The 26439-nt window shown below is 42.6% G+C and overlaps 1 protein-coding gene across 5 annotated transcripts in view; it reads left to right on the top strand.

Annotated features, from left to right (window-relative positions):
- Window positions 1-929: 929 nt before the first annotated feature.
- The window catches only part of VPS13C (vacuolar protein sorting 13 homolog C), a 626331-nt gene continuing 600821 nt past the window's right edge, over window positions 930-26439 (top strand). For 4 of the 5 annotated variants that reach the window (XM_077473221.1, XM_077473220.1, XM_077473218.1 and 1 more), the window contains exons 1-2: window positions 1447-1590; window positions 1766-1885. In XM_077473221.1, the coding sequence (XP_077329347.1) occupies window positions 1789-1885 (97 nt within the window). In that variant the 5' untranslated portion in view covers window positions 1447-1590; window positions 1766-1788. Of the gene's footprint in view, window positions 1007-1446; window positions 1591-1765; window positions 1886-26439 lie in introns of those variants that run through there. The other variant, XM_077473219.1, reaches the window with a different exon arrangement.

Raw genomic sequence — 26439 nt, 5'->3', positions numbered from 1 at the left:
GTAAAAGGGAAACTCTGTGGATTCAGATGTAAAGGGGGAATTCTGCGGATTCAGATGTAAAGGGGGAACTCTGCAGATTCAGATGTAAAGGGGGAACTCTGCAGATTCAGATGTAAAGGGGGAACTCCGCAGATTCAGATGTAAAGGGGGAACTCCGCAGATTCAGATGTAAAGGGGGAACTCCGCAGATTCAGATGTAAAGGGGGAACTCCGCAGATTCAGATGTAAAGGGGGAACTCCGCAGATTCAGATGTAAAGGGGGAACTCCGCAGATTCAGATGTAAAGGGGGAACTCTGCAGATTCAAATGTAAAGGGGAACTCCGAGAATTTAGATGTAAAGTTAAACTCTACACATTCAGATGTAAAGAGGGAACTCTGCAGATTCAGATGTAAAGGGGGAACTCTGCAGATTCAGATGTAGAGGGGGAACTCTGCAGATTCAGATGTAGAGGGGGAACTCTGCAGATTCAGATGTAGAGGGGGAACTCTGCAGATTCAGATGAAAGGGGGTACACTGTGGATTCAAATTCTAAAGGGGAACTCTGCAGATTCCAATGTAAAGGGGAAACTCTGCAGATTCAGCTGTAAAGGGGGACCCTGCAGATTCAGACCTAAAAGGGGAATGCTGCGGATTCAGATAAAAAGGGGGAACTCTCAGATGTAAAGGGCAGTGGCAGCTCATGCATATGAAGTGCCGCCCCCCAGTTAATACGCCTGGCCCCTGATCTACATGCAGGGAGCTGAACACATGGATTCAAATGTTTTTTTTAAGGCACATGATTAGAGCCTGAAGCTCAAAATTGCTTCAACAAAGGGTGGGCACTGCACTGCGCCCTGAGCCCATCCAGTTGTGTGACAGTGAATTAATATTCGCTATTGTCTTCCTGATTCTCCTCCCAGCCAATCAGGAAGCAGGTCCTGAATCTCAAGACCCACTTCCTGTTTGGCCGAGAGAAGCAACGGCCCCGAAGCGAGAAGCAGCAGCTCTATTATCTGCCTCCTAAGGTAAGGAGGCCTCTGATCGCCATCTTCCCTTCCATCTCTCGCAGGGGGGGGCGGTTTCATTCACGTCTGTCTCCAATGTGGGGGGGTGCATTGGTTTGCCACTCACCCCCAAAATCATGAGCCCCAGCGCCTACTGGTAAAGGGGGAACTCCCTTTACACCCCTTCCTCAGTGACAGTGCTCCCCCCCATAGACGCGCTTCACCTATTCAGCTCAGTCAGCCCTCCCCCCACTGTTCTCCACACAGCGGGCTCCCTCACCTCTCTCCGGACTATATTTGAATGACGCATGTGGATTAAACTATAAGAAAAGCAAATTATTTGTGTATAAGAGGGCAGACAGGCTGAATAGTGTAAAACTGGATTGGGCAGAAGATAAGGAACACCTCGAGCGCTATCAGCTCCGTGTCCACAAACCTCCCTCCCTCCCCCCACCTTCACTATCAGGCTGGGCGCGCCCCCGTATCACATGAACGCCGGACAGCGGAGCTTCTTGGTCACCTGACCGGCCCCGTGACACAAACAGACAGCAGCATTGCCGGGTAGAGATGGCCCTGGACTGGGAGTGACAGCTTTCCACACACGGGTACCCGGGCTCCTTATCATTACATTGCACAGGCCGAGTCATGGCGGGCACGCTGGGATCACCTCACAGGCCGCGCTAGAGAAGCACAGTGTGTCTGTGAGGTGATGGCGGGCTGTTCGTACATAGCGGTGTACACAGGAATGTCTGGCTGAGCTCTCCTCTCCTTCTCTTACAGACTGGACGGACATCGCTCGGAGAATGTTGGAGTCGGTGGTGGCCGATCTGCTGAACAGATTCCTGGGCGATTATGTGGAGAACCTGGACAGGTCCCAGCTGAAGCTGGGGATCTGGGGGGGTAAGATGACCCGTCATAGAGATCCACTGTGATATTATCTTCATTCTACAATGACTGGCCTTCTTCTGTCACTCTCTATGGAGATAGGGGTGCCACCTGTCCGGGGATTCACCTGGACAGTTCGGCTTTTGAATCGTGTGTCTGGGTTTCAGACCCCCTGAAACATGGACGCACAAACACGCTATTCATAATGAACGCACAAACACGATATTCATAATGGACTCTGGCTCCCCAAATAACCACGGACCACAACCGCTGAGTGCATTGGGGTGTGCACAGGGCAATGTCTCACTGCCTCTAATGAGCGCAGCCCTGCGCCGACTTCCTGGCGGGCTCTGTAGATGGACCATGCAAACACGCCTGAGCTTATCCTTATTAGGGATGAGCAAAGGCGTGTTCGCAACCCGCACGTGCAGAGCCCGCCAGGAAGTCGGCACTGCAGTGAGACATTTTCCCGATCCGTGGCTGCAGAGATCGGGAAATGTCTCACTGCCTGTGATTAGCGATGTGCAGTGCCGACTTCCTGGCGGGCTCTGCACGTGCGGGTTGCGAACACGCCTTTGCTCATCCCTAATATGGATAAGCTCAGGCGTGTTTGCATGGTCCACGTGCAGAGCCTGTCAGGAAGTTGGTGCAGCTCTGCGCTAATCTGAGGCAGCGAGACATTGCCCCGATGTACGGCTGCAGAGATCGGGAAATGTCTCACTGCCTGTACAGCTCTGTGCCAGCTTCCTGTCGGGCTCTGCACGTGGACCATGTTAACAAGCCTGGAGCTCATTCCTAATGGGGAGAAGGCTGGATCTGTTCCTTCTCCCACCCCCTCCAACTCTTTCTGCCCACACACGCTCCAATCCCTGGTGTTCTGGTCCTCTGGAAAGGGATGTGTGGGCTGGAAATCTGAAGTTCAGCAACCGGCAGATACATCGTGGATAAGGATGAGCTCAGGCGTGTTCGCAAACAGCACGTGCAGAGCCCGCCAGGAAGTTGGCACTGGGAAGCCCTAATCACAAGCTGTAAGACATTTCTTGATCTCTACACAACGTCTCGCTGCTTTTGATTAGTTCTCCGCAGTACCGACTTCCTGAGTGCTGTTTGCAAACACGCCTGAGCTCATCCTTAATCGTGGATGAAAGGTGTCAATACCTGAGCCTCCCTCCTCAGGTGAGTGAGCTCACCATCCAATGTCTGTGACTGAAGTCTCCTCCAACCCTCCTTTCTCTCTCTTGCCTCCGAGCAAGTGAATACACTAAGGTAAGAGAGACTCAGATGTAAGGGATGCCCTGTGGACTCTGATTTAAAGGGGTATTCGAAAACCTCGATTTAAGGGGAAATGCTGGGAACTGATGTAAGTGGGAGGTTTGGTGAGCAGAAACCCCCTTACACCAGAGTCCACAGCATTCCCCCTTAAAAACCAATTAGCTGTAAGCTGCCAAAGTGTTTGGGTTTGACTTAAAGAAAAGGTGGCAACCATATATGGAGAGGACAAGTCCTTGTTGAATATGAACTATTATTGGGCCTCATTTACATGGGTGACATGCAGTATACACCTGTGTGGCCCATATAGGGAAAATCGGTGCTACCCCGATTAGGATGGTGTCATTGCCGCCGAATTGTCATGCCAAATTGCACCAATGTGAACCATGACTTAGGCTTAGTTCACACTGCTGCAACACGATTTTAATGCAATTATCAGTGTGAATATGTAGTGTGTCGTTGCATATTCTATGGGGCCCAGGCATGTTTGAAATTTAGGCGGGCCTGACCCCGCCAGGAAGCCAACACTGCACAGTACTAATCACAGGCAGTGAGATCTTTCCCGATCTGTGCAGTGTCAGTGGGGCAGATGGGATTTCAAACACCCCCATTTCTACTATTGACTATAAGGCCTGCTTCACACTGGTGCGACATACCCTTTGATTGGGAGCACGTCGCATGATGTTTACAAATCACTGGTTAGAGCCATCTTAACTGGTCTGATACAGGTCAGTTCGACTTTAGAAAAGGTTCCTGCTCTACTTCAGTACATTTTCATTCCAGTATCATTAAAGTGGTAGTAAACCCGCTGAAATTTTAGTTTTTTTTTTTTTTTTTTCCCCGACGTGCAAGGGAAAAGGCATAATGAGCTAGTATGCACTGCATTCTAGATCATTATGAAATACTTACCTTAGTACGAGGCCCTGATATCACCGATGATCCCTGCCGAGGGAGCTGACATGTTCCCTCGGCGTGTCTTTTGGGTATTGCGGCTCCGGCGCTGTGAGTGGCCGGAGCCGCGATATCGTCAATCCCGCGCAGGAGATTTCTTTCCGGCGTCTGCCGGGCTTTCAGCCAAAAATCTCCTGTGCAGTCAGCGGCTCATTGCAAGGGGAATTTCTCCTAAACATACAGGTTTAGGAGTGTGTGTGTGTGTGTGTGTGTGTGTGTGTGTGTGTGTGTGTGTGTATGTATATATATATATATATATATATATATATATATATTTTTATTTTATTTTTTTTTCACCTACAGGTAAGCCTTATTATAGGCTTACCTGTAGGTAAAAGTAAAAAAAAAAAAAAACACTATACAACCGCTTTAAAGTTGGATCCTCCTCCTAATCATCCGACATGGTGATTACAGCAGCAGGAAAAGGAATTTGTCACACTGGGATTGTTTGTTTTTTTGATTGGTCAAAGGACAAGTCGGACTATCTCCAAGTCAGAGCAAAATGGTATACTGTTCATTCAAGTCGGATGGAAGTAGGATCAATGTCACAGGGAAAAGTAGGATAACCGTCGTGTCATACCAGTGTGAGCCCGGCCTAATGGGGGTTAGTTGCTAAAACTGGAGAGTGCGGCTCTGCAAAGAAACCAGTCAGCTTTGTGATTTTATTGTCAAAGCTTAAATAAGTTCATCTTTTGACAAAAAATAATAAATGCACTTTTTTTTTTTTTTTTTTTTTTTTTTTGCAGGTAAAAAAAATGTGCATTTATTATTTGTTTTGGGAGCATGTAAAAAATTGCACCAGCGATCAGAATATTACTGATGCCATGCAGGTCTCCTTGTGTCGGCTTGTTTGTACCTCCATATGAGGAAGCTGTTCTGATAGGAAAACTCAATGAACTAACACAGTGTCGTGGTAGTTCATTGAAAACTACAAGCCAAGAGCTGCAAAGGCTGCTGGACCTTGTAGTTTTTCATTTACAGTTTCTACGTGAATATGGATGTAACATGTTATGACAGGTGAATTTATCCTTTAACTAAACAAGCTGAAGTTCATAGCTGATTTGCTACCATGTACAGCTGCACCAGATTCTTAATGTTCCATTTTTACTAAATCCCCCTCATTGTGATTTCCCTTGTCATGTGACTCAAGTCATATTTGCACTTGTTGATTATAATCTCCTAGGAGCAGGTCCCTCCTAATCCCTTTTTGTTGTATTGTAAGGGCTCATTTACACTTACATCAACACACATTAAAGCACCTCCAACATGCTTTTTTTATGTGTTTTTGATGCTTCGTGATGCTTTTTTTATTTATTTATTTTTTTTTTTTTTAAGCTTGGCAGATGCTGTATGTTTTGATATCCCATACATACAATACCTCCAAAACAAAGCGAAGTCAAAGCTGAATTAAAGCCTCTCAAAAGCTGAAGGTTCTTCAAGCGAGCTTTGTCAGACTTCTACGGGGCTTTGAAGCATCAAGAAAGTGACATGGGATATAATTTTTGAAGCAAATGCAAGGTGTAAACAGGACTTTAAGCTATCAATTTTATTTTGTGATAGGAGCTTTGACTGGCGTTCAGAGAGCTTTAAAAAAGCCAGTTCCAAGCCATGTTTTGAAGCAATTGTAAACGAGCTCCAACTGTGTAATAAAGCTTTGTTCACAAGGGCATGCTATAGTGTACTCCTGCGTGAGGACCGTCTTTTGCATATAAGCAGTCAAATTTTATGTCTTTTGGGTTGGAGTGGCTGCACACACAGCCACTGTTCCAGTTGGACAACCATGTGGGTGCAAGCCGGTGTGGGTCCCCAAATTCACACCATTTGCTTTTGGAGACGAACACTTGCACCCACATGGCTGTCAAACTGGGAGCAGCAGCTGTGTCCCAATTGATGTTAATGGGACTGCCTGCACAGGGATGCTTTTATACCTGTGCATCCCCATGCACTGCTTGCTGTGGGGGCATTCATCAGGAGGGAGGAGCCAGGACAGCCAAGGAGGGCGGGGCCAGAAGAGCCAGAGAGGGACATGAGGAGAAGAAGAGGATCTGGGCTGCTCTGTGCATTTCCACTGCACAGAGCAGGTAAGTATAACATGTTTGTTATTTTTAAGGGAAAGAAAAACAATACTTTACGATCACTTGAAGAAATTAGTTTTCAGGAACTGCCTAAGGGCTTGTTCACGCTTTCCGATTTAGGCTGCTTTCACACTTAGCAGTTTTTGAAATGCTTTTGCATTAAGAAGGCACAAGAAAAGCTGATGAAAAATGCACCCCTTTAACCACCTCCTGCCTGCCGAGTAGTCAATGATGACAGGGGGTATCCCCTCTCGTTCTGGGATGACGTCTTGCTGCCTCAGAGATTCCTGGGATACGGCACGACCCTCAAACTTGGTAAAGAGCCGATGACACAACTCCTTACCCATGTGATCGGCTTTGTCCAATCACAGCCGATCACATGTAAACACGGAAGTGCCTATAATCGTTCTCCTCGCCTCACACTGACAGAGTTTGAGGAGAGGAGTGTCAATCAGCTGCCTCTCCTTGCTGGGGAGACCTATGCAGATAATTAGAGCACTGGTAATTGGTGCCCTGATAATCAGTGCAGCCCCAACAGTGCCCAGAACTGATGCCAGTCTGTGCCCATCAGTGATGGAAGTAAGTACTATCAGTGCGGCATTCTAGTGTCCCCTCATCAGTGCCCTCTCATCAGTTCCCATAAGTGCTGCCTCATTAGTGCCCATCAGTGCAGCTTATCAGTGCCACCTCATGAGCGCACATCAGTGAAGGAGGAAAAATATTTCTTTACAAAATTTTATGACCGAAACTAAGAAACTTTTTCTTTTTCTAAATTTTCAGTGTTTGGGTTTTTTATTTTTTTGGGGGTTTTTTTTAAGCACAAAAAGTGCCCAGTGTTGAAGCTGTTAAATTCTATGTATGTCTTCACACTGGTCCATTGCGCTTCCGTTATGGTGTAGAAAATCCTACATGCCGCATTCTTAGTGCACTTTTTAGGTCAGTTAAAAATATTACCCCTCCCTATTAAAATGAATTGAAAAAGCGTTGCATGTCCTGTAAGAAAACGCACCTCAAATGCAGCAAAATTGTGGCAAAAACGTACAGTATCTCACAAAAGTGAGTACAACCCTCACATATTTTTTATTACATCTTTACGTTGTAGCAAAGTATAATTTCTTCAGTATTGTCACATGAAAAGTAGTGAGTGTACAGCTTGTATAACAGTGTAATATTGCTGTCACCTCAAAATAACTCAACACACAGCCATTAATGATTAAACCACTGGCAACAAAAGTGAGTACACCCCTAAGTGAAAATGTCCAAATCGGGCCCAATTAGCCATTTTCCCCTGTGTCATGTGACTCCTTAGTCTTACAAGGTTTTAGGTGTGAATGGGGAGCCGGTGTGTTAAATTTGGTGTTATCGCTCTCTCCTACTGGTCACTGAAAGTTCTACATGGCACCTTATGGCAAGCAACTATCTGAGGTTCTAAAATAAAGAATTGTTGCTCTACATAAAGATGGCCTAGGCCAGGGATATGCAATTAGCGGACCTCTAGCTGTTGCAGAACTACAATTCCCATAAGGCATAGCAAGACTCTTAGAGCCACAAGCATGACAGGCAGAGGCATGCTGGGACTTGTAGTTTAGCAACAGCTGGAGGTCCGCTAATTGCATATCCCTGGCCTAGGCTATGAGAAGATTGCTAAGACCCTGAAATTAAGCTGCAGCATGGCGGCCAAGACCATACAGCAGTAGAACAGGCCTCGCCATGGTTGACCAAAGAAGTTTGAGTGCACATGCTCAGCGTCATATGCAGAGGTTGTCTTTGGGAAATAGACATATGAGTGCTGCTAGCATTGCTGCAGAGGTTGAAGGGGTGGGGGGGATCAGCCTGTCAGTGCTCGGATTATACGCCGCATGCTGCATTAAATGGGTCTGCATGGCTCTCGTCCCAGAAGGAAGCCTCTTCTAAAGATAATGCACAAGAAAGCCCGCAAAGTTTGCTGAAGACAAGCAGACTAAGGACATGGATTACTGGAACCATGTCCTGTGGTCCAATGAGACCAAGATAAACTTATTTGGTTAAGATGGTGTCAAGCGTGTGTGGTGGCAACCAGGTGAGGAGTACAAAGACAAGTGTGTCTTGCCTACAGTCAAGCATGGTGGGAGTGTCATGGTCTGGGGCTGAATGAGTGCTGCCGGAACTAGGGGGCTACAGTTCATTGAGGGAACCATTAATGCCAACATGTACTGTGATGTACTGAAGCAGAGCATGATCCCCTCCCTTCGGAGACTGGGCCGCGGACATTATTCCAACATAACTACCCCAAACACACCTCCAAGACAACCACTGCCTTGCTAAATTAGCTGTGGGTAAAGGTAATGGATTGGCCAAGCATGTCTCCAGACCTAAACCCTATTGAGTATCTGTGGGGCATCCTCAAATGGAAGGTGGAGGAGCGCAAGGTCTCTAACATCCACCAGCTCCGTGATGTCGTCATGGAGGAGTGGAAGAGGATTCCAGTGGCAACCTGTGAAGCTCTGGTGAACTCCATGCCCAAGGGGGTTAAGGCAGTTCTGGGAAATGATGGTGGCCACACAATATTGACACCTTTGGCCCAATTTGGACATTTTCACTTAGGGATGTACTCCCACTTTTTTGTTGCCAGCGGTTTAGACATTAATGGTTGTATGTGGAGGTAGAGGAAACTTTTCTGTCATACAAACTGTACACTCACTACTTGTATACATTGTAACAAAGTATAATTTATTCAGTGTTGTCACATGAAAAGCTATAATAAAATATTAACAAAAATGTGAGAGGCGTACTCCCTTTTGTGAGATACTGTTTGAGTTTTTACTGCATTTATGCTACAGATGAGTTTGAAAGTAGCCTTGGTGTGCAGACAGCTGTCAGTTTTCACTTGCACTTAGCTGCGATGAGGGAGGTGGTGCGATGTGCTTTTCAGCGCATCAGTTTCTATCTGTGTTCATTCACAGTAGCATGGTGACGTGGCGCTTTTTGGTGCGCTACATGTCGGTATTTTAACACCTGGGGGAACCAATAAAAAAAAAAAAAAAAAAAAAAAAAAAAAAACTTAAGCCCCCATTCACATCGGCGCTATTTGACATGTCAAATCGCATTGCCAAATTGTAGCCTATTGCCAACACTATCCCAATTAGTAGTTCCTGCACTACTTTTTCAGATTTCACAGGCAATTTCAATAGACATCTGTGCATGAACCCACACAGATGGTTTTTCAAATCACCCCCAACCTGCACCAAAATGTGGGTTTGAAATCGTGCGTTTTAAACTGAACTTGCACGGTTTCAAACCCACGTTCAGTGTGAATTGGAGCCTAATGTTGGATTTCATATAACTGAGCATGCACTCCTTCAGCGATTGAACACATTGCAGTATCTACTACAAGCTGACCACAGAAAAGATAGGCAGCTCTACCATCATGGACCAGCATGCTGCTGGGTGAGTGGGTGGAGTGGTGTCATAGACACGCACAAGAGCTGATGGCACAATGTTGCCATGGACATGCTCAGAAGCTAGCATTATAATGGGTTTGTTTGCAATTTACCTTCCATATGCCTTTTGATCAACGAGTAGATTGTTATTGATTGTCAACCCTGGAATTAAACTTGAAAAAATGACATGCGTTTGTTTTTGTTATAGTGGAAGTGTAGCCAAACCTTTTCAGTTTTAGTTTTGAATAAAGTGGGAAAGGTTGGGGCATTTGTAGTGGTCCCAGTTGGCACCAGTCACTGAAACAGAAACTTGAAACTCCAAAATGCTTAACATCCCATGGTTTTAAATTCTGCCTTTTCCCACCTGAGCATAGTGATGCTTGTAGATTGAAAAAGTACACGAGCTTCTTTTGAGCTACAAGCGTCAAGCATTTTTGACCCTAATGAACTTCAATGGGAGCGCCTGCAGACATATGAACAAGTGCAAAGACATATCACAGATTTTTATTTCCCCCCCCCCCCAACTAGCTTTCCATTGATTAAATTTTTTTTCAGCACTTCACTTTTTGCGATTCGGCACTGCGTTGCTTTAACTGACAATTGCGCTTTTGTGCGACGTTGTACCCAAACAAAATTACATCCCTTTTTTTTTTTCACACAAATAGAGCTTTCTTTTCGTGGTATTTGATCACCTCTGCGGTTTTTATTTTTTTCACTATAAACCAAAAAAAGAGGGACCATTTTGGAAAAAAAAGCAATATTTTTTACTTTTTGCTATAATAAATATCCCCCACAAATATATAAAACTATATTTTTTTTTTTCCTCAGTTTAGGCCGATATATATTCTTCTACATATTTTTGTTAAAAAAAAAAATCGCAATAAGTGTTTGGTTTGCGCAACATTTATAGCATCTACGTTACACTATTAGTAAAGGCGGCAATCTTGCGTTGTGGTGTGTATGTGTGTGATTGTGTTTGTGTGTTTTTATTTTTTATTTTATTTTTTTTGTATCGGGACTGCGACATGGTGGACATGGTGGACATGGTGGACACGTTGGACACTTTTGACACTATTTTGGGACCATTGTCAATTATACAGCGATCGGTGTTGCACTAATTACTATGTAAATGGCAGTGAAGGGGTTAAATGTATCCTAGGGAGTGATTCTAACTGTGGAGGGGAGAGGCTACACCTCGCATGACAGCGATAACTGCTCCCAATGACAGGGAGCAGTGATCTCTGTCCTGTCACTAGGCAGAACAGGGAAATGCTTTGTTTACAAAAGCATCTCCCCATTCTACCTCTCAGTGACACGATTGTGGGCACCTGACGGACATCGAGTACAGAGACCATGGGTGACGTGTGGGCCCGCAGCACCGCTTCTTAAAGGAGACGTACCTGTACACCCTTTCGCCCACCAGTGCCATTCTGCTGACGTAAATCGGCATGTGCTGGTCGGCAAGCAGTTAAAAATGCTTAAACCTCAGACATAGAGAGAAACGCTTGTATAAGCAGGAAAAAAAAAAATCCTGCAAAGCGATCGATGGCGCAAAGTGTAAATGCAGCCTGATATGGCCTCTATATAATTTCATCTCTCTCCAGTCTGCAGCCTGTGTTTTCTCTTGGGCACATCTTCAATCTCTTCTTATAAACCAAAACTAGTATAGCGCAACCAATATGAATCAGTCTGTATATGCAGTAAAGTATGTTTGTTATACTCACTGTGGAACCTAAGAGGATAATCCCAATCATTGTGTAAAAAGGCTGTTTGATCCGGTCTTCTCTTATCCTTCCCTTCTTCCACAGTCCCTAAATTAATCTCCTGATGGTACAGAGCCTTGGAGGCACTCTGCACATGCTCAGTTTGATGTGTATTGCTAGAGGTTTATTTATTTTTCAATGGAGATCAGGATCTTATCCCCACAACCCTGGGCTGTAGTTCTTGGGGGTCTGTGGGCAGGAAGCTTATTGGAATCTGGAAGCCATGGTCCCCAAATCCCCCCCCCCCATATGAATGAGTATGGGGTACATTGTACCCCTACCCATTTACCAAAAAAATGTCCAAAAAGCAATAACAGAAATTTTTTGTGTCACCTGATGTAGTTTCACCATCAGTTGCGATACCATTGACTCGTGTCAGCGGTGTGGGGGCATCGTGATTGACTATGAATTTACATCAGGGGATAGTTTTATTAATTTTATTTTATTTTTTAAAAGGTCTTGTCCCCATACTCATCTCCCCCCCCCCCTTTTTTTTTTTTTATTTTGGTGTGGGTCACTATATTTAAAGGAATTTTTATATTTTTCTTGTTGCACTTTAAGCATCATTAAAATCACTGCTCGTGAAAAAATATTTTTTTTCTTTTTTGCCATTTCTTCCCGAGACTCTTTGAGATTTGTTTAAAATATTTTATATATTTTTTTTTGCTAGAAAATTACTTGATTACTTAATTTGGGAAAAAAAATACTGCCCCCCCCCCCCCCCCCCCCCGAGTTAAAAAATAGGACAACAGTAAAGTTAGTCCAATTTTTTTCTATATTGTAAAAGACAGTGTTACGCCGAGTAAATTGATACCCAACATGTCACGGTTGAAAATTGCACCCGCTTGTGGAATGGTGACAAATTTTGGCACTTAAAAATACAGGTTGTCAGTTTTGAGTTACAGCGGAGGGCTTGGCTAACATTTATTGCTCTCGCTCTAACAATCGCGGTGGTTCCTCACGTGTGGTTTAAACAACGTTTTCATATACGTGCACAACTTACGTATGCATTCACTTCTGCATGCGAGCTTGGCAGGAGCCCCGTCCTTTTAAAATTATTTTTTTCTTATTTTACTTTTTTATTTTTACACTGTCCTTTAACCACTTAAGAACCAGGCCTCTTTTTCAAACTAGGTGTTTACATGTTTAAAACATTTTATTTTATTTTTTTTGCTAGAAAATTACTATCACCCCAAACATGATATATTGTTTTTTTTCCTAACACCCTAGAGAATAAAATGGCGGTCATTGCAATACATATTTTCACACCGTATTTGCGCAGCGGTCTTACAAGCGCCCTTTTTTTTGGGGAAAAAAAAATCACTTTTTTGAATAAAAAATAAGACAACAGTAAAATTAGCCCCCCCCCCCCCCTTCTTTTTTTTTTTTTTTTTTTTTTTTTTATTTATTTTATTTTTTTTTATATTGTGAAAGATGATGTTCCTTAAGAGGTATGGGTGGAAGTGACGTTTTGACGTCGCTTCCGCCCTCCTATGGTATAGGGACAAGTGGGGGCCATCTTAGCCTTACTGGTCTCCATACCCAGCAACAAGAAGGATCCGATCGCCTCCACCGATACCGACGGCTCCAGTAAGCGGAGGGAGAGTGGCAGGAGGGGGGGTGGCACCTCTCCCTCCGCTGCGGATAACGGTGATCTCGCGGCGAACCCGCCGCGGAGACCATTATCGTAAACGGTACCGCCTCCTGTAAAGAGGGATATCTCGGTTGTGGCAGCAGCTGCTGCCATTAAGCGGTGACATTAAAAACCAAATAACCCTTCCCCCTGTGATTGAAGGAAGAGAGGAAACCAGGCTGCATGATAAAATGCAATTTATTTGCCATCTAGTGCAGTGCCTCTGTTCTATCAGAAAGTCTCTACCCATTAGAAAATGCAACCTTAGTGACGTTCCGTTACTACCATCTTGGTACACCCTGTACTCGTCTGCTATGAGCATTTTGAAGTTGCCAAGCGGACATTTTTTTTACTCCCACCGGAGTCTTTCATTTTACACTTATTTTTACCAGTAAACTGAGCTTGTATAGTGTAATAGAGTACAGTAAAACCTCAGATTGTGAGTAATGTGGTTTACAAGCGCTTCACAATATAAGCTGTTTGTTTTTGTTTTTTTATCCTGATTTGATTTGCGGGCGTTGTCTCGCAAGATGGGCAGGATTCAAGCCTCTGGGTGTGTAATACTGCATGTGGCCAGAGGTGGGGGGGTGCTAGAGACACTCAGTTCCCGCGTGTCTCAGAGAATCTCAGGTGCCCCCCTCCCCACTTCTGGCCACATGCGGTACTGCATACACTAGCAGTGACACGGGAATGAATTATCTGAGTTTCCATTGATTCCTATGGGGAAACTCACTTTGATATACGAGTGCTTTTGATTACAAGGATGCTTCTGGAACGAATTATGCTCATATTCCAAGGTTCTACTGTATTTAGAAATCACTCAAACTGTTTTGATGTTGCATTTTAAAAGCAGCGGTGTTCTGTCAGATTAGCAAACCTGTGAAATCGGCAGGCTTGCCGGTGCATTTTCCGACTGGCGCACGCCGTTGTACATCGGCAAAATGGCACGAACAGGCAAATGGGCGTACAGGCACGTCCCTTTAAATTTGCATCTCCCCGTTCTTCCTCCCCGTGGGACGATTGCTGGTCCCCGCGGAGATAGTCCGTGGGTCCCACGATCGCTCTCACGGGGGTCCCGGCCGGTGCACAAGCGATGGCATGGCGGCAAATTTAAGTAAACAAACATCTCACTGTTCTGCCTAGCAACAGTGTCACTGGTCTCTGCTCCCTGTGATTGGAGCAGAGATCAGTGATGTGTAAAACACAGCCATGCCCCCCACAATTAGCAACACGCCCCTAGGAAACACTTAACCCCTACACTGCCACCTAGTGGTTAACCCCTTCACTGCCAGTCATTTGCACAGGAATCTGTATTTTGTATAGCACTGATTGCTGTATAAATTACAATGGTCCCAAAAAATGTGTCAATGTCTGATGTGTCCGCGATAATGTCGCACTCGCTTTAAAAATCGTTGATCGCTGTCATTACTAGTTAAAAAAAAAAAAAAAAGATTAATAAAAATGCCATAAAAACTATCCCTTATTTTGTAAGCGTTATAACTTTTGCGATATTTTTGGTAAAAAAAAAATACGTAGAAGAATACGTATCGGCCTACGCTGGGGGATATTTTATTATAGCAAAAAGTAAAAAAAAATACTTTTTTTTTTTTTCCCCTATTTTTATAGCGCAAAAAATAACAATCGCAAGGGGTGATCAAAAATCTAAATGTGTGTGGGGTGGGGGGGGGGGAGAATATCAATTTTGTTAGGGAGCCACGTCACACGCAATTGTCAGTTAAAGTGACGCAGTGCCGAATCACAAAAAGTGGTCTCGTCTTTGGCCAGCAAAATGGTCCGGGGCTTAAGTGGTTAAAATTCAACATCAAATTTCACAATTTTACAAATTGGTGTATTTATTTGTTTTTAAGTTAAAATGGAAACGGTCTCTGTAAATGATTGTCAGCATTGGCATCTGTGTTGGTACTATCAGCCAAAGTTAATTTAGTATTGTGCTTGAACAGGTATTTCAAAAACATATGTGCAACTGTTCAAGCAGTAAGGATCCTGTTCTACGGTAGTTGCAGTCAGGTTACCTAAGGGGACACAAAATTAGTTTATAAATAATTTGGGAGTGGCAATTCCAACTAATCCCTTTGTATAGCACTTTCTCTCCCTGTTTAATTACTTTTTCCAAACTGGCTCTGTGCAGCACACGCCATTCCGGTCTTTCTTCTTTCCACTATGTCAACTGTGAAAATGTTTAATCAGTGAAATACACAGTAATGATTTATCTACAGAAGTAGGTGGTTGTACAGTTTCATTTTTATGTTAAATGTCTGATTGTGCAACGTATTTGCATGGTGGTATTTATTAAATGCGTGTTTTCGTAGGAAGACTATTTTTGCAATTGTAAAAGCAGATTTATTGTATTCCTTGGACTGCTCATAGGCAGGTCAGCTTTTGTCCATGGGAGAAAATCTGAAATCCTGCCCGTCCCTTCTGCTATCACACCACACCTCAGACTTTTCTTTGCAACAAAGGAAATATTTACCTTTTGGTACATTCATAATATTATTTTTGCTGTGTGTTTGTTTTTTTTTGTTTTTTTTGGTGAAAATCTCTTAAGTGGTAAGATGCCCTTTCAGAATCTAAGTCTCAAGTTATAATTCAGCATTTACCCATAAAATACACACAGATAATGCTCAGATTGTTAAAACAACTGCAGAAATTGAGCAACTCAAAATCCTTTAAAATGACAATCTGTCGTGGTGAGGTGGTGTGTTCTGGACGTGAGCTGTGAAGCAACAGATCCGTGGAGCTCCAGATTATCTGCCCCAATAACTACGCCACAGGAGAACCGGCTTTCATAGGGACACTTCAGAGATGCCAGAAAAGCGGAGAAACTCTGCTGTGCAAATGGGACAGCCACAGCACAAAGAAACAGTCTTCAGGCTGTACTTAAGATGGCAGCCGTGGCCAGTGCATATCCCTATAGAACCTACTCAGAGCTTAGACACAGTAGAATATCCTTTGGAGCGGCCCTGCAGGTAATTTCCAAGTCGCTAATTCTCACAGCACCCACTCTATCTGATGCTGGTCAACTTAAATCAAACTGGGATATAAAGGCATATGTAAAAGTCCTCCTTAATTAAGCCTGACCTGCAACAGTTCCTTAGAGCGATGAAAGAATTATTTACACAGGAACTAAATTCTCTCAAAGCTGACACCATCCAACTAGGTCATAATGCTGTGGCCCTGGAACTACTTAAAAGAGCAATGCACACGCCTGCAGACAGCATCTAAAATTTTTTTATTTTTATGAAAACCAAAGTAAATGCTCTAACATTAGAATCAGAGGCCTTCCAGGAACCACCAAACCCACAAAGGAGGACATTTAATGCATTTTGATGTTTGATAGCAATAAGAAAATTAAAGGGACAGTGTAAAAAATGTTTTAAATAAATAAAATGCAATTTTACAACGCCCTGACTCCCCCCCACGCCCATGCTCACGTACACATGTAGATGGAGATCGCACCACACGTGAGGTATTGCTGTGAATGTCAGAGTGGAGATTTTTAGGTGCCCTAGTTCTATCGCCATTCCATGGGCATTTGCAATTTTAAAGCGTGAGATGCAGTATCTACGTGGCGTAACATTAGCTTTTATATTTTAACAACAATTGTGTATTTATAGTGTGTGTTTATGAATTTTAGTGCACACAAAGTGTAATTTTTCAAAAAAAAATCATTGTTTTAAAAAAACAAAACAAAACTGACATTAAACAAATTGCAACACCCACCATTTTTATTCTTTAGGGCAGACTTTCTCAACCATTTCAACACAGTGGTACCCTTGAAACACTGTTGCGATCTCAGGGAGCACCTGCTAAAAATACTATAGCTATAACTACAATTTATGATACATTAGTGTGATGGTCAATATGAAGAATGCTCCTTACACTTGAGGTCATTGGGAATAATTACCTTACAATTACCTCTTAAAGATAGCTGAAAAGATCAGAGGCAGAAATTGCTCATTGAACATCTAGCAACCTCTAGAGGAACCTTAGGATTGGGGGGGGGGGGGGGGGGGGGAGGTTGATTTTTACATATATGTGAGAAGTGTCATAATTTTGGCCTGGGAGTCAACTAGAATTCTATGTTGGCCCCTAAGTGGCGGCGCCTTCTGGACCTTTAAGGGTTTTCTGATGCCAGGGAACGGGGTCTATGATCATATGACTACCATAATTGAATTAATATAAAATGATGAACATTCCAAGTAATATATGAATCACAATTGTGCACGGTAGTGTGTGATGATATCACCCACTATCGTATAGGTGTTGTCACACTATCAATCAACATATAATTTAACATAACACCAGTACAAATGTCAAATATTCATGCATGAATTCCATTTTATATTGTCCAATTAATGTGCAGCATGCCAGTTTCCACTAGTGATTCCTGTGCACGCTATCCTCTGTATATAAAATTCCTGTTTTCTCAGTTTTTCTTTCATGATATATTATAATATTTTAGGGAATTAAGCGGTTCATTTCACAATTCAAAATAGTGGTGTACTTATGTTTGATATTGGCATAGCGCAACCAACATCCACCAATTGGAAGTACATATTTTGACTGCAGCAACCAGTTATATATACAGTACGTTTGGAATTATTAGACACAATTAAGAGTTTGTTTTTGCATCGGTGACTCGCATAGATTTATTTGGGTGCCAAGACATTAATTAAAAAAAAAAAAAGATGGGTAGCCATGGAAAAATCTATGGCAGAACACAATTGGGATACCACCACAGATCAAAGGTCTTTCAGATGCAACATCTGATATTCCACACCTTGAAAATTTAGAACAAGTTAAATATGAGTTAGTCTATTATGCCCCCCGGGCATCCCTGCTCACCTTCCTGGGAGGATTTCAGATTTTTCCCCCTGGGGAACACTTGTTTCTTCTGGGCCAGAGATGGAAAGACGTTGTGGTAAATTTGTCTGAGACAGGTGGTTGCTTCATTGGCATAACTATGGCTTCCGTATAGTAGGTTCCAGGGAGAATAGTGATAAATAGGCAATGTATGAAAAATCTATGTTTATTGATATGTACAAAAACCCTTTACATGAGCTTCAGTGGGAAATGAATAATGCCCGATACATATTATTAGACAGTGGTTACATATCAACATTACACAGTGAATGTCAAGTTTGTCAACCAATTCAGCACTGACGCGTTTCAACCCACACTGGGGTCTTCTTCAGAGGGACTTTCTGCTAGAGAGATGTATAACAATTACTTATTGTACACCCTGACATTATAATCATGTAAAATACACAGTTGATATAGTTACCCCCATAGAATGTATCTGAAATCAAGAAAAAGGAATTATTCCCACATGAAGCAACTCTTGCTTAAAAAGAAAGCCTTCTGATTCCCCAACCAGGGTTCCAGACAACTCCACGGATGCCACAAGTGGGAACGAGCCAAAGCCATAGTATGGCTTGCGAGAGGTCACACTTTGTAAGGCCCCACCCACTTCCCGAATGGAAAGAGGGGGCACAAACACCCAGTGGTGCGGGTATTACCTATGGTAAAAAAAAAAATAAAAAAAAAAAAATTGTATTTAGTATAATGTGTATATAAAGTGTCACAGGCCATAAATAGTAATATGGCTCCAGCGTATGTGTGGGCCCAATCATGCCCCATCATATGCGTAGAATCATCTATACTTGGATTGATGCCCACATGGATTGTGTCCATATGTACCATCCTATAACCAGACAGGTTATATATAGATGAATGCCAAAAATCCCCATGTGATGTGAAAATGAAAAGTGCTAGAATAGTGACTAAGGTGACGAGTACTAAGTAAAAGAAATATGAAAACCCAACCAAACACAAATACCACACACATTAGTGAGAATAAAAACAAGTTTGTTAAAAGAGAAAGAAGCATCACTGAAGGGGTGTGGCGAGAGTGATAGGAACATTTAAATCATAGTCTTGGGAAAACAGAAATATGACAAGATAAGAATGTGATGTTACCTACAGTGCTGCAGTGAGGCAGGACAAAGCAGGATATAAGAGTGAAAAAAGGGCCACAACACGGTGAAGTGACCAAAAATGCCAGACAAAAGCCACAGTGTAATACTTTTTGCCTGTGTCACCATGCTATGTTGAGTGCATGCGGCCACCAAATGAGAAAAGTTATTACCTAAAGTTTAAGCAAATATGTTGGTTTGCACTGCTCCAAAGGCCTATAGAGCTATAAAGCTATAGACGGTGACTTTGCCCAGGATCGGTCTCAATTAGCCCAAAGAAATTTATAAAGAGGAATATATGTATATGTAAATAGAGGAATAGTATTGCGAATTTATGAAATGTACACCTCTTATAGAGTAAAACCAAAGAAGGCAGCGCATAACCAAAGTCTCAAAAGGTGCCTACCGTATAGCACTGAAAATGTGTATGATCCACCTGCTGTGCTGCTGGAAATGGGTGATCCCATAATATATCCAAGTATATATAGGTGGCATTGATTACTTAATTGCATAAATACATGTACCGCCAGACTGCCCATCGGGTGTTGAATGGCCGCCAAACAAGGCAGCCTCGTGTGACTTCCCCCGGGGGTTCCAGAAGGCCGCCCCAAATTCCATCATTAAAAACGTGACAGCCATACATCACGCCCACACACGCGGGGCCCCCGCGCATGCGCCGTGAGGGATGGCATCCGGAAGTGTCCAGGGACGCTGCCGGCAGGAGGAACTAATCCCCGCCTGGCCGTGGAACCAGCCCGCATGCCCAGTACAGGGGACATGGGGAGGAGCGCCAAATAATCTGAAACCCCCCCCCCCCCGCCGGGAAGACATGCTAGACAAGCAACCATCGGGCTTGGTGCACAAAGGTGTACAAAAACACACAAAAAAAAAAGCAAGAATAAGAGTTGCTATTGAAAACATTATCAATATACATATATGGTTGAATGCAAGGTTGTATCCCATTCACATAATAACCATGCCTATCAAATACAGTTATCTTAAACTCATGTCACAGCAAGACATGTTTAACCCTTTCATGACTAAGCCTATTTTTGGCATTTGGTGTTTACGAGTTAAAATCCATATTTTTTGCTAGAAAATTACTTGGAACCCCCAAACATGATATATATTTTTTTAGCAGAGACTCTAGAGAATAAAACGGCGATTGTTGCAATATTTTATGTCGCACGGTATTTGCGCAGTGGTGTTTTAAACGCAACTTTTTGGGAAAAGGGACACTTTGATGAATAAAAAAAATAAAAATAAAACGTTAAATTAGCCCAATTTTTTTTGCATAATGTGAAAGATAATGTTACGCCGAGTAAATAGATACCAAACATGTCACACTTTTTATAATTGCACAAACTCGTGGAATGACGTCAAAGTACGGTACCTAAAAAATCTCGATAGGTGGCGCTTTAAGAGGAGGTCTAGTGCTAGAATGATTGCTCTCGCTCTGACGATCGCGGCGATACCTCGCATGTGTGATTTGAACACCGTTTACATATGCGGGCGCGACTTCCGTATGCGTTTTCTTTGCTTTCGCGGGGACGGCGGGCGCGTTAACATTTTTTTTTTTTTAAATAGTTAAAAAAAAAAAAAAATGTGATCACTTTTATTGCTGTCACAAGGAATGTAAACATCCCTGGTGACAGGTACTCCTTTTATGGAGGGATCAGGGAGATAGAGAGAGATATATATATATATATATATATATATATATATATATATATATATATATATATATATATATATATATATATATATATATATATATATATATATATATATATATATATATATATATATATATATATATATATATATATTAATATTTTTTTTTTTTAAACCAGCGCCATTGGCAGCCCAGTAAACGGGAAGTGACGTCATTCTTATGTGTTTACTATTAGACTGGAATGAAGCCGATTACGGCTTCATTCCAGTTCCTCCCCAGCAGCCAGAGGCATCGGATCGCGAATTGGTGCTCCCGATTGAGCGGGAGCACCGTTAACAGCAGTGGGGAGGGGGGGGATGTCCCCTCCCGCTCCTCCGGCATAACAGCCGAGCGGCTTTTAGCTACTTTGGTTGTTATGGCTGGATAGCCAATCGCCCGCCATAAAAAAAACGGTACTGGGATGATGCCTGCAGGTTGCGGGCGTCATCCCGGTATAACCCCCGGAAGCCGAGTATGTACATCTGCGTACGCTCGGCGGGAATGGGTTAAATTACATAAAAATATGTGTATACATGAGACATCCAGTGAGTGATTTCTGGTCACAAAAAAAAAAAGACTGATATTGTGCTCAAAAAAAAAAGACTTTTATGAAGCAGAAAAATTTACAGCATAACCACAGTATGTTAAACAAAAAATTGGGATATTTCCAAAATAGTAGTTTATTGTGTTTTTACTGGAGGCAACCCCCTTGAAAAAGTGGGCAAAAGAAATCGATTTGTTTAGTCCCGGAGCAGAGGTGGCACCTAATTTGAATATCCACAGTTGCTCACGTTGAAGTAATATTTTGTTCCAATCGCCCCCTCGATCCGAAATATGGATTCGATCGAGTGAGGCGAAGGATACAACGGGCATCCTGTAGTTGTGAACCACAACTACATGGTGCCCTAGTGGCAGATAGTGATTCCCAATTTGCATACTGTAGATATGTTTAGGCATACGTCGGTGGAATTCCTGCTTCGTTTTTCTAACGTAAAATGCCCCACACTCACAAGTCCATGAGGTACACGACCCTACGTTGCTACCTAGCATTCACCACCCGATCTTGTGTGTGTGTGTGTGTGTGTGTGTGTGTGTGTGTGTGTGCGCAGTATACACACACGCTGTAATACAGGAAGATTATCTTGTTGCCCTAAAAAAAAAAAAAAGTGTGGTGACGGAGGAATTGCCCACACCGTTATGGCTACAAGCATAATCTACAGCAAACTACATGCCTGTTGTCGCCTGTAATTGATGACACACATATCCCACGAGACATTTCAAAGCCGGAAATTACACGTGCGCCTGTGAAGGAGGAAGTAACAATAGAAAACACCATTACTACAGTAAGTGATTCTGGTAAAAAAAAAAATATATATTATGCCAATTTGCAATCACTGCACACTTTTCTGCTTGATGGCGAAGATTTAAAAATGTGGGTGGAACTCCGCTTTAACGCCCTTTTTTGATCACTCATTCTAGGATAACCCATTTACAAAATTCTCCTTTCTCTCCCATGTACAGTAAATTGGTCCTTTACAAGCAACCAAAAGAGGGCCACTCTTACTTATGAGAGTTGGTGTCCAAATTGGACCTCATTCTCACCAATGCCCAAAGAGCCTATATATCATTCACCTGGCACCTGCTTTATCCCTGGCATCCTGAATACAAATATCCTGTTATAAACTGCTTACTAGATGGTACAAGGTCCTAGCCAATAGAGTTTTTAATTTAATTGATTAAAATTAATATTTCTATGGGGAGATTTCAATAGAGCCAAAACCAACAAACGATTAATAAATTGGTCAATAACATGAATAACATAATTAGGGCATCTTTGTGAAGACTAATATGACAGGCTCCACAGTATCTGGACCACCTGGCTACACAACCATGCAAAAAACACTGATTTTTTTTCTCCACATTTTTGAGGCTGCAATCTCCTGTGGGAGAAAAAATGTTTTTAAGCTTACAGTTGTGCATAATTCCTTAAATGTTATATTGAAATATCTATATATTTGTTTCAAAATAAAGATTCTATAAAATTGTAGTCTTGCTCTTCACTTTCCATCTTCCAATAAATGCACAAATTCGCCCCTTAAACATATTTATTTCAAGGCTAAGTTCACCTTGCAAATAAATAAATGCACATATTTTTGCAGGTAAAAAATGTGCATTTATAATTTCTCCTATCACCTTCCAGAATGGCTACCTGAGAGATGAGGGCTTCTCCCTACAGAAAACGCAATCAATTGACAGCTTGTTATAAGTCCCCACCCTTCCTCTTGATCCCCATTATTGATTGTGTTTCTTCTGAACACAGTAGCATGTTTGATTTGTTTTTTAAAGACCAAATGACCTGGGTGGGTTGTATGGTCCCCTGTTGAGAGTGGTTCTAGGGAGGCCGGGGAGGGCTGAACTAACCTGCTGGCTTATCCACCTCACAGGTTGCCCCCAAGGCTGCACCAGCACTCTGGTCGCAGGGCGTGCACGCCATCGCTGCATGTGCATAAAACGCCGCTGCCAGCTGCTCTCTGAATTTCCAGGAATCATCTTGCAGGAAGTGCTGCACTCCAAGCCTCACTCTGGTACACGGTCACATCACAGGAAGTGGGTGGCACCGGAGGAACAGCGCGACCCAGAAATGGTAAAAAAACATTGGGAGAACAGCGTAGAGAGACAGAGCAAGGCGGTAGACAGGCGCTGGCTCGTTGTACTAGCCTCACAAGCAGTACCAGCAGCCCAGGACCCAGCCAACCTCCTCATGGAACAGGAGGAAGGGAAGGCGACTACAACTGCAGGCAGATCCAGGTCAGGTCCTGGTGAGTAGAAACCAACCCGTGGGAAGGGAGGGGCGATTGGGGTGAAAGGTCCTGGCTTCTAGGGGTCTGAATTCCTGGGCCGGCCAGAACAGGTTGGGCTTCATGTATTTTGGGGTGTCCTTTTTGCTATGTATTGTAAATGTCTTTTTTGTAAATAGACAACTTTGTGTTAAAAATAAATAAAGCGTTCTTTTCCCCCCACATTTTCCAAAAACGTCTGGAAAAAAAAATGAACCGTTAAAAAGCCTCGTTATGCCTCATAGATTATACGTTGGGGTGTTTACTTTCCAAATGGGGTCATTTTGTGGGCAATTTGATTGTCCTGGTGCTCCAGGGTCTTCAAAAGTGTGATATGTGGTTGTGACATTAGATGTGTAATTTGTGCTCCTAGAACACCTGACGTTGCTCCCTCCTGTTGGGCCTCTGTATGTGACTGGGCTGTGAAAGTCACACACGTGGTGTCGCCATACTCAGGAGTAGCAGAATGTGTTTTGAGGTGTAGTTGCAAGTATGCTTATGTTCTGTGAGAGAAATAACATGTTAATATGACAATTTTGTAAAAAAACAAAACTTAATTTTGCAAAGAATTGTGGGGAAAAAAATACAACTTAAAAAAAACTCACTATGCTGTTTTACTAAATAGTTTGGAATGTGTACTTTCCAAAAAATATATATAATTTATTTTTGTACATTCCTGACTTATTAGTATCTCAAGAAATTAGATAGGCCTTCGTGATCGATTTTCAATGATTGGCACCATAGCTTGTAGACACTCTATAAAGACTCACAAAGACCAAATAATATACACTGATTTGGGTTATTTTACCAAAGATATGTAGCAGTAAAATTTTTGGCCAAAATGTATGAAGAAAAATTACTAATTTTCAAAATGTTATGACAGAAACAGACATTTTTCACAAAATGTTTGGTCTTCTTTTTTTCATTGATGGCACAAAAAAAAAAAAAAAAGCCACTAGTGATGAAATACCACCAAAAGAGCTCTATTTGTGAGACAAAGGGAAGGAAATTTCACTTGGGTACAGTGTTGCATGACTCAGTCATTTTGTCATTCAAAGTGAAAGCACTAAAAGCTGAAAGTTGGTCTGGACAGGAAGGGGGTGAAAGTGCCCTGCAGGCAAGTGGTTAACCACTTGCTTACTGAGCACCTAAACCTCCTTCCTGCCCAGACCAATTCCGCAGTCATGCAACACTGTACCCAAATTACATTTTTATCTTTGTTTTTCCCACAAATAGAGCTTTCTTTTAGTGGTATTTGATCATCTCCTGGATTTTTTATTTCTTGTTAAAAAAAAAAATGGAAAATGACTGATTTTAAAAAACAAAAAACAAACCCCTGTTTATATTTTGTAAATAAAATTTGCCAACGGGTAATTTTTCTCCTTCATTGATGTACGCTGATGCGGCTACCGATAGTCTGCACTGGTAGCTGGCACTGATTGCCACTGGTAGCTGGCACTTTTAGGTGGCACTTGTGGGCACTGATAGGTGGCACTGATTACTGGTTCTTAATACTGTGGGCGCTGATTGTGGCCACTGATTTGTGGCATTGGCAGACGGTACTTGTGGGCACATATAAAGCAGCTTCGCGTCTTCCTTTTCAGAATGTACCTTCAAACAGAAGCTGGCGATCGGCCCCGTACTCAGATCTTTGATCTCCCAAGTCTCAGTGACTTGGGTGCTCACAGCACGTGCTGCGCGTGCCCCCTTGAGGGGGGTGGTCAGCTTTGAAAGGGGAGGATGTCAATAGACGTACTCCTGGCAAAGCAGATCCATGCTGTAGCTGCCACGCAAGTTGTTCAAGTTAAAAAACATAGCTAATCAAAATTAACATTTGATTTACTCTCCTAAACTGTATCTGAGCACCACAAACTGAAAATGCTATTTAATCACTTCAGCCCTGGACCAATTAACAGCCTAAGGACCAGAGGTCTTTTTACAATTTCGCACTGCACTGCTTTAACTGGTAATTGCACGGTCATGCAATGTTGTATCCAAACAAAATTTGCGTCCTTTTCTTCCCACAAATAGAGCTTTCTTTTGATGGTATTTGATTGCCTCTGCGATTTTTACTTTTTGCGATTTATAAATGGAAAAAGACCGAAAATTTCGAGAAAAAAATATATTTTCTACTTTTTGTTATAAGAAAAATCGAATAAACTCAATTTTAGTCATACATTTAGGGCAACATTTATTCAGCCACATGTCTTTAGTAAAAAAAATGTCAATAAGCGTATATTTATTGGTTTGCGCAAAAGTTATAGCGTCTACAAACTAGAGTACATTTTCTGGAATTTACACAGCTTTTAATTTATGACTGCCTATCTCATTTCTTGAGGTGCTAAAATGGCAGGGCAGTACAAGCCCCCCCCCCAATGACCCCATTTTGGAAAGTAGACACCCCAAGGAAATTGCTGAGGGGCATGTTGAGCCCATTGAATATTTTTATTTTTTTTGTCCCAAGTGATTGAATAATGACAAAAAAAAAAAAAGTTTACAAAAAGTTGTCACTTAATGATATATTGCTCACACATGCCATAGTTATATGTGGAATTGCACCCCAAAATAAATTCTGCTGCTTCTCCCGAGTACAGGGATACCACATGTGGGGGACTTTTTGGGAGCCTAGCCACGTACGGGACCCCGAAAACCAAGCACTGCCTTCCGGTTTTAAATATAAAACGCTACAAAAAAAAAAAACGTTAGCGATCACAGGGATCAGGCCTGACTCTGTGAATGCTGCAGTTATGTGTTTAGTGTTTTGTAAGTGACAGCGATCGATACTGCACTTGGGTGGGCTGGGTGGAAGGGGCAAAACGCAGGTGCCAGCAGGTATCTGGGCTGATCCCGCTAACAATGCGTTTTTTTGGAACCCTAAACTGCTGGGGACGCTAGTATAGATATGATCAGAT

This window comes from Lithobates pipiens, unplaced genomic scaffold, assembly GCF_037356315.1.
Source record: "Lithobates pipiens isolate NorthernLeopardFrog02 unplaced genomic scaffold, aLitPip1_a1.2 Scaffold_8, whole genome shotgun sequence".
NCBI lineage: Eukaryota > Metazoa > Chordata > Amphibia > Anura > Ranidae > Lithobates > Lithobates pipiens.
Note: the sequence above shows the minus strand (reverse complement) of the source record. Positions and strands in the feature narration are given on the sequence as shown.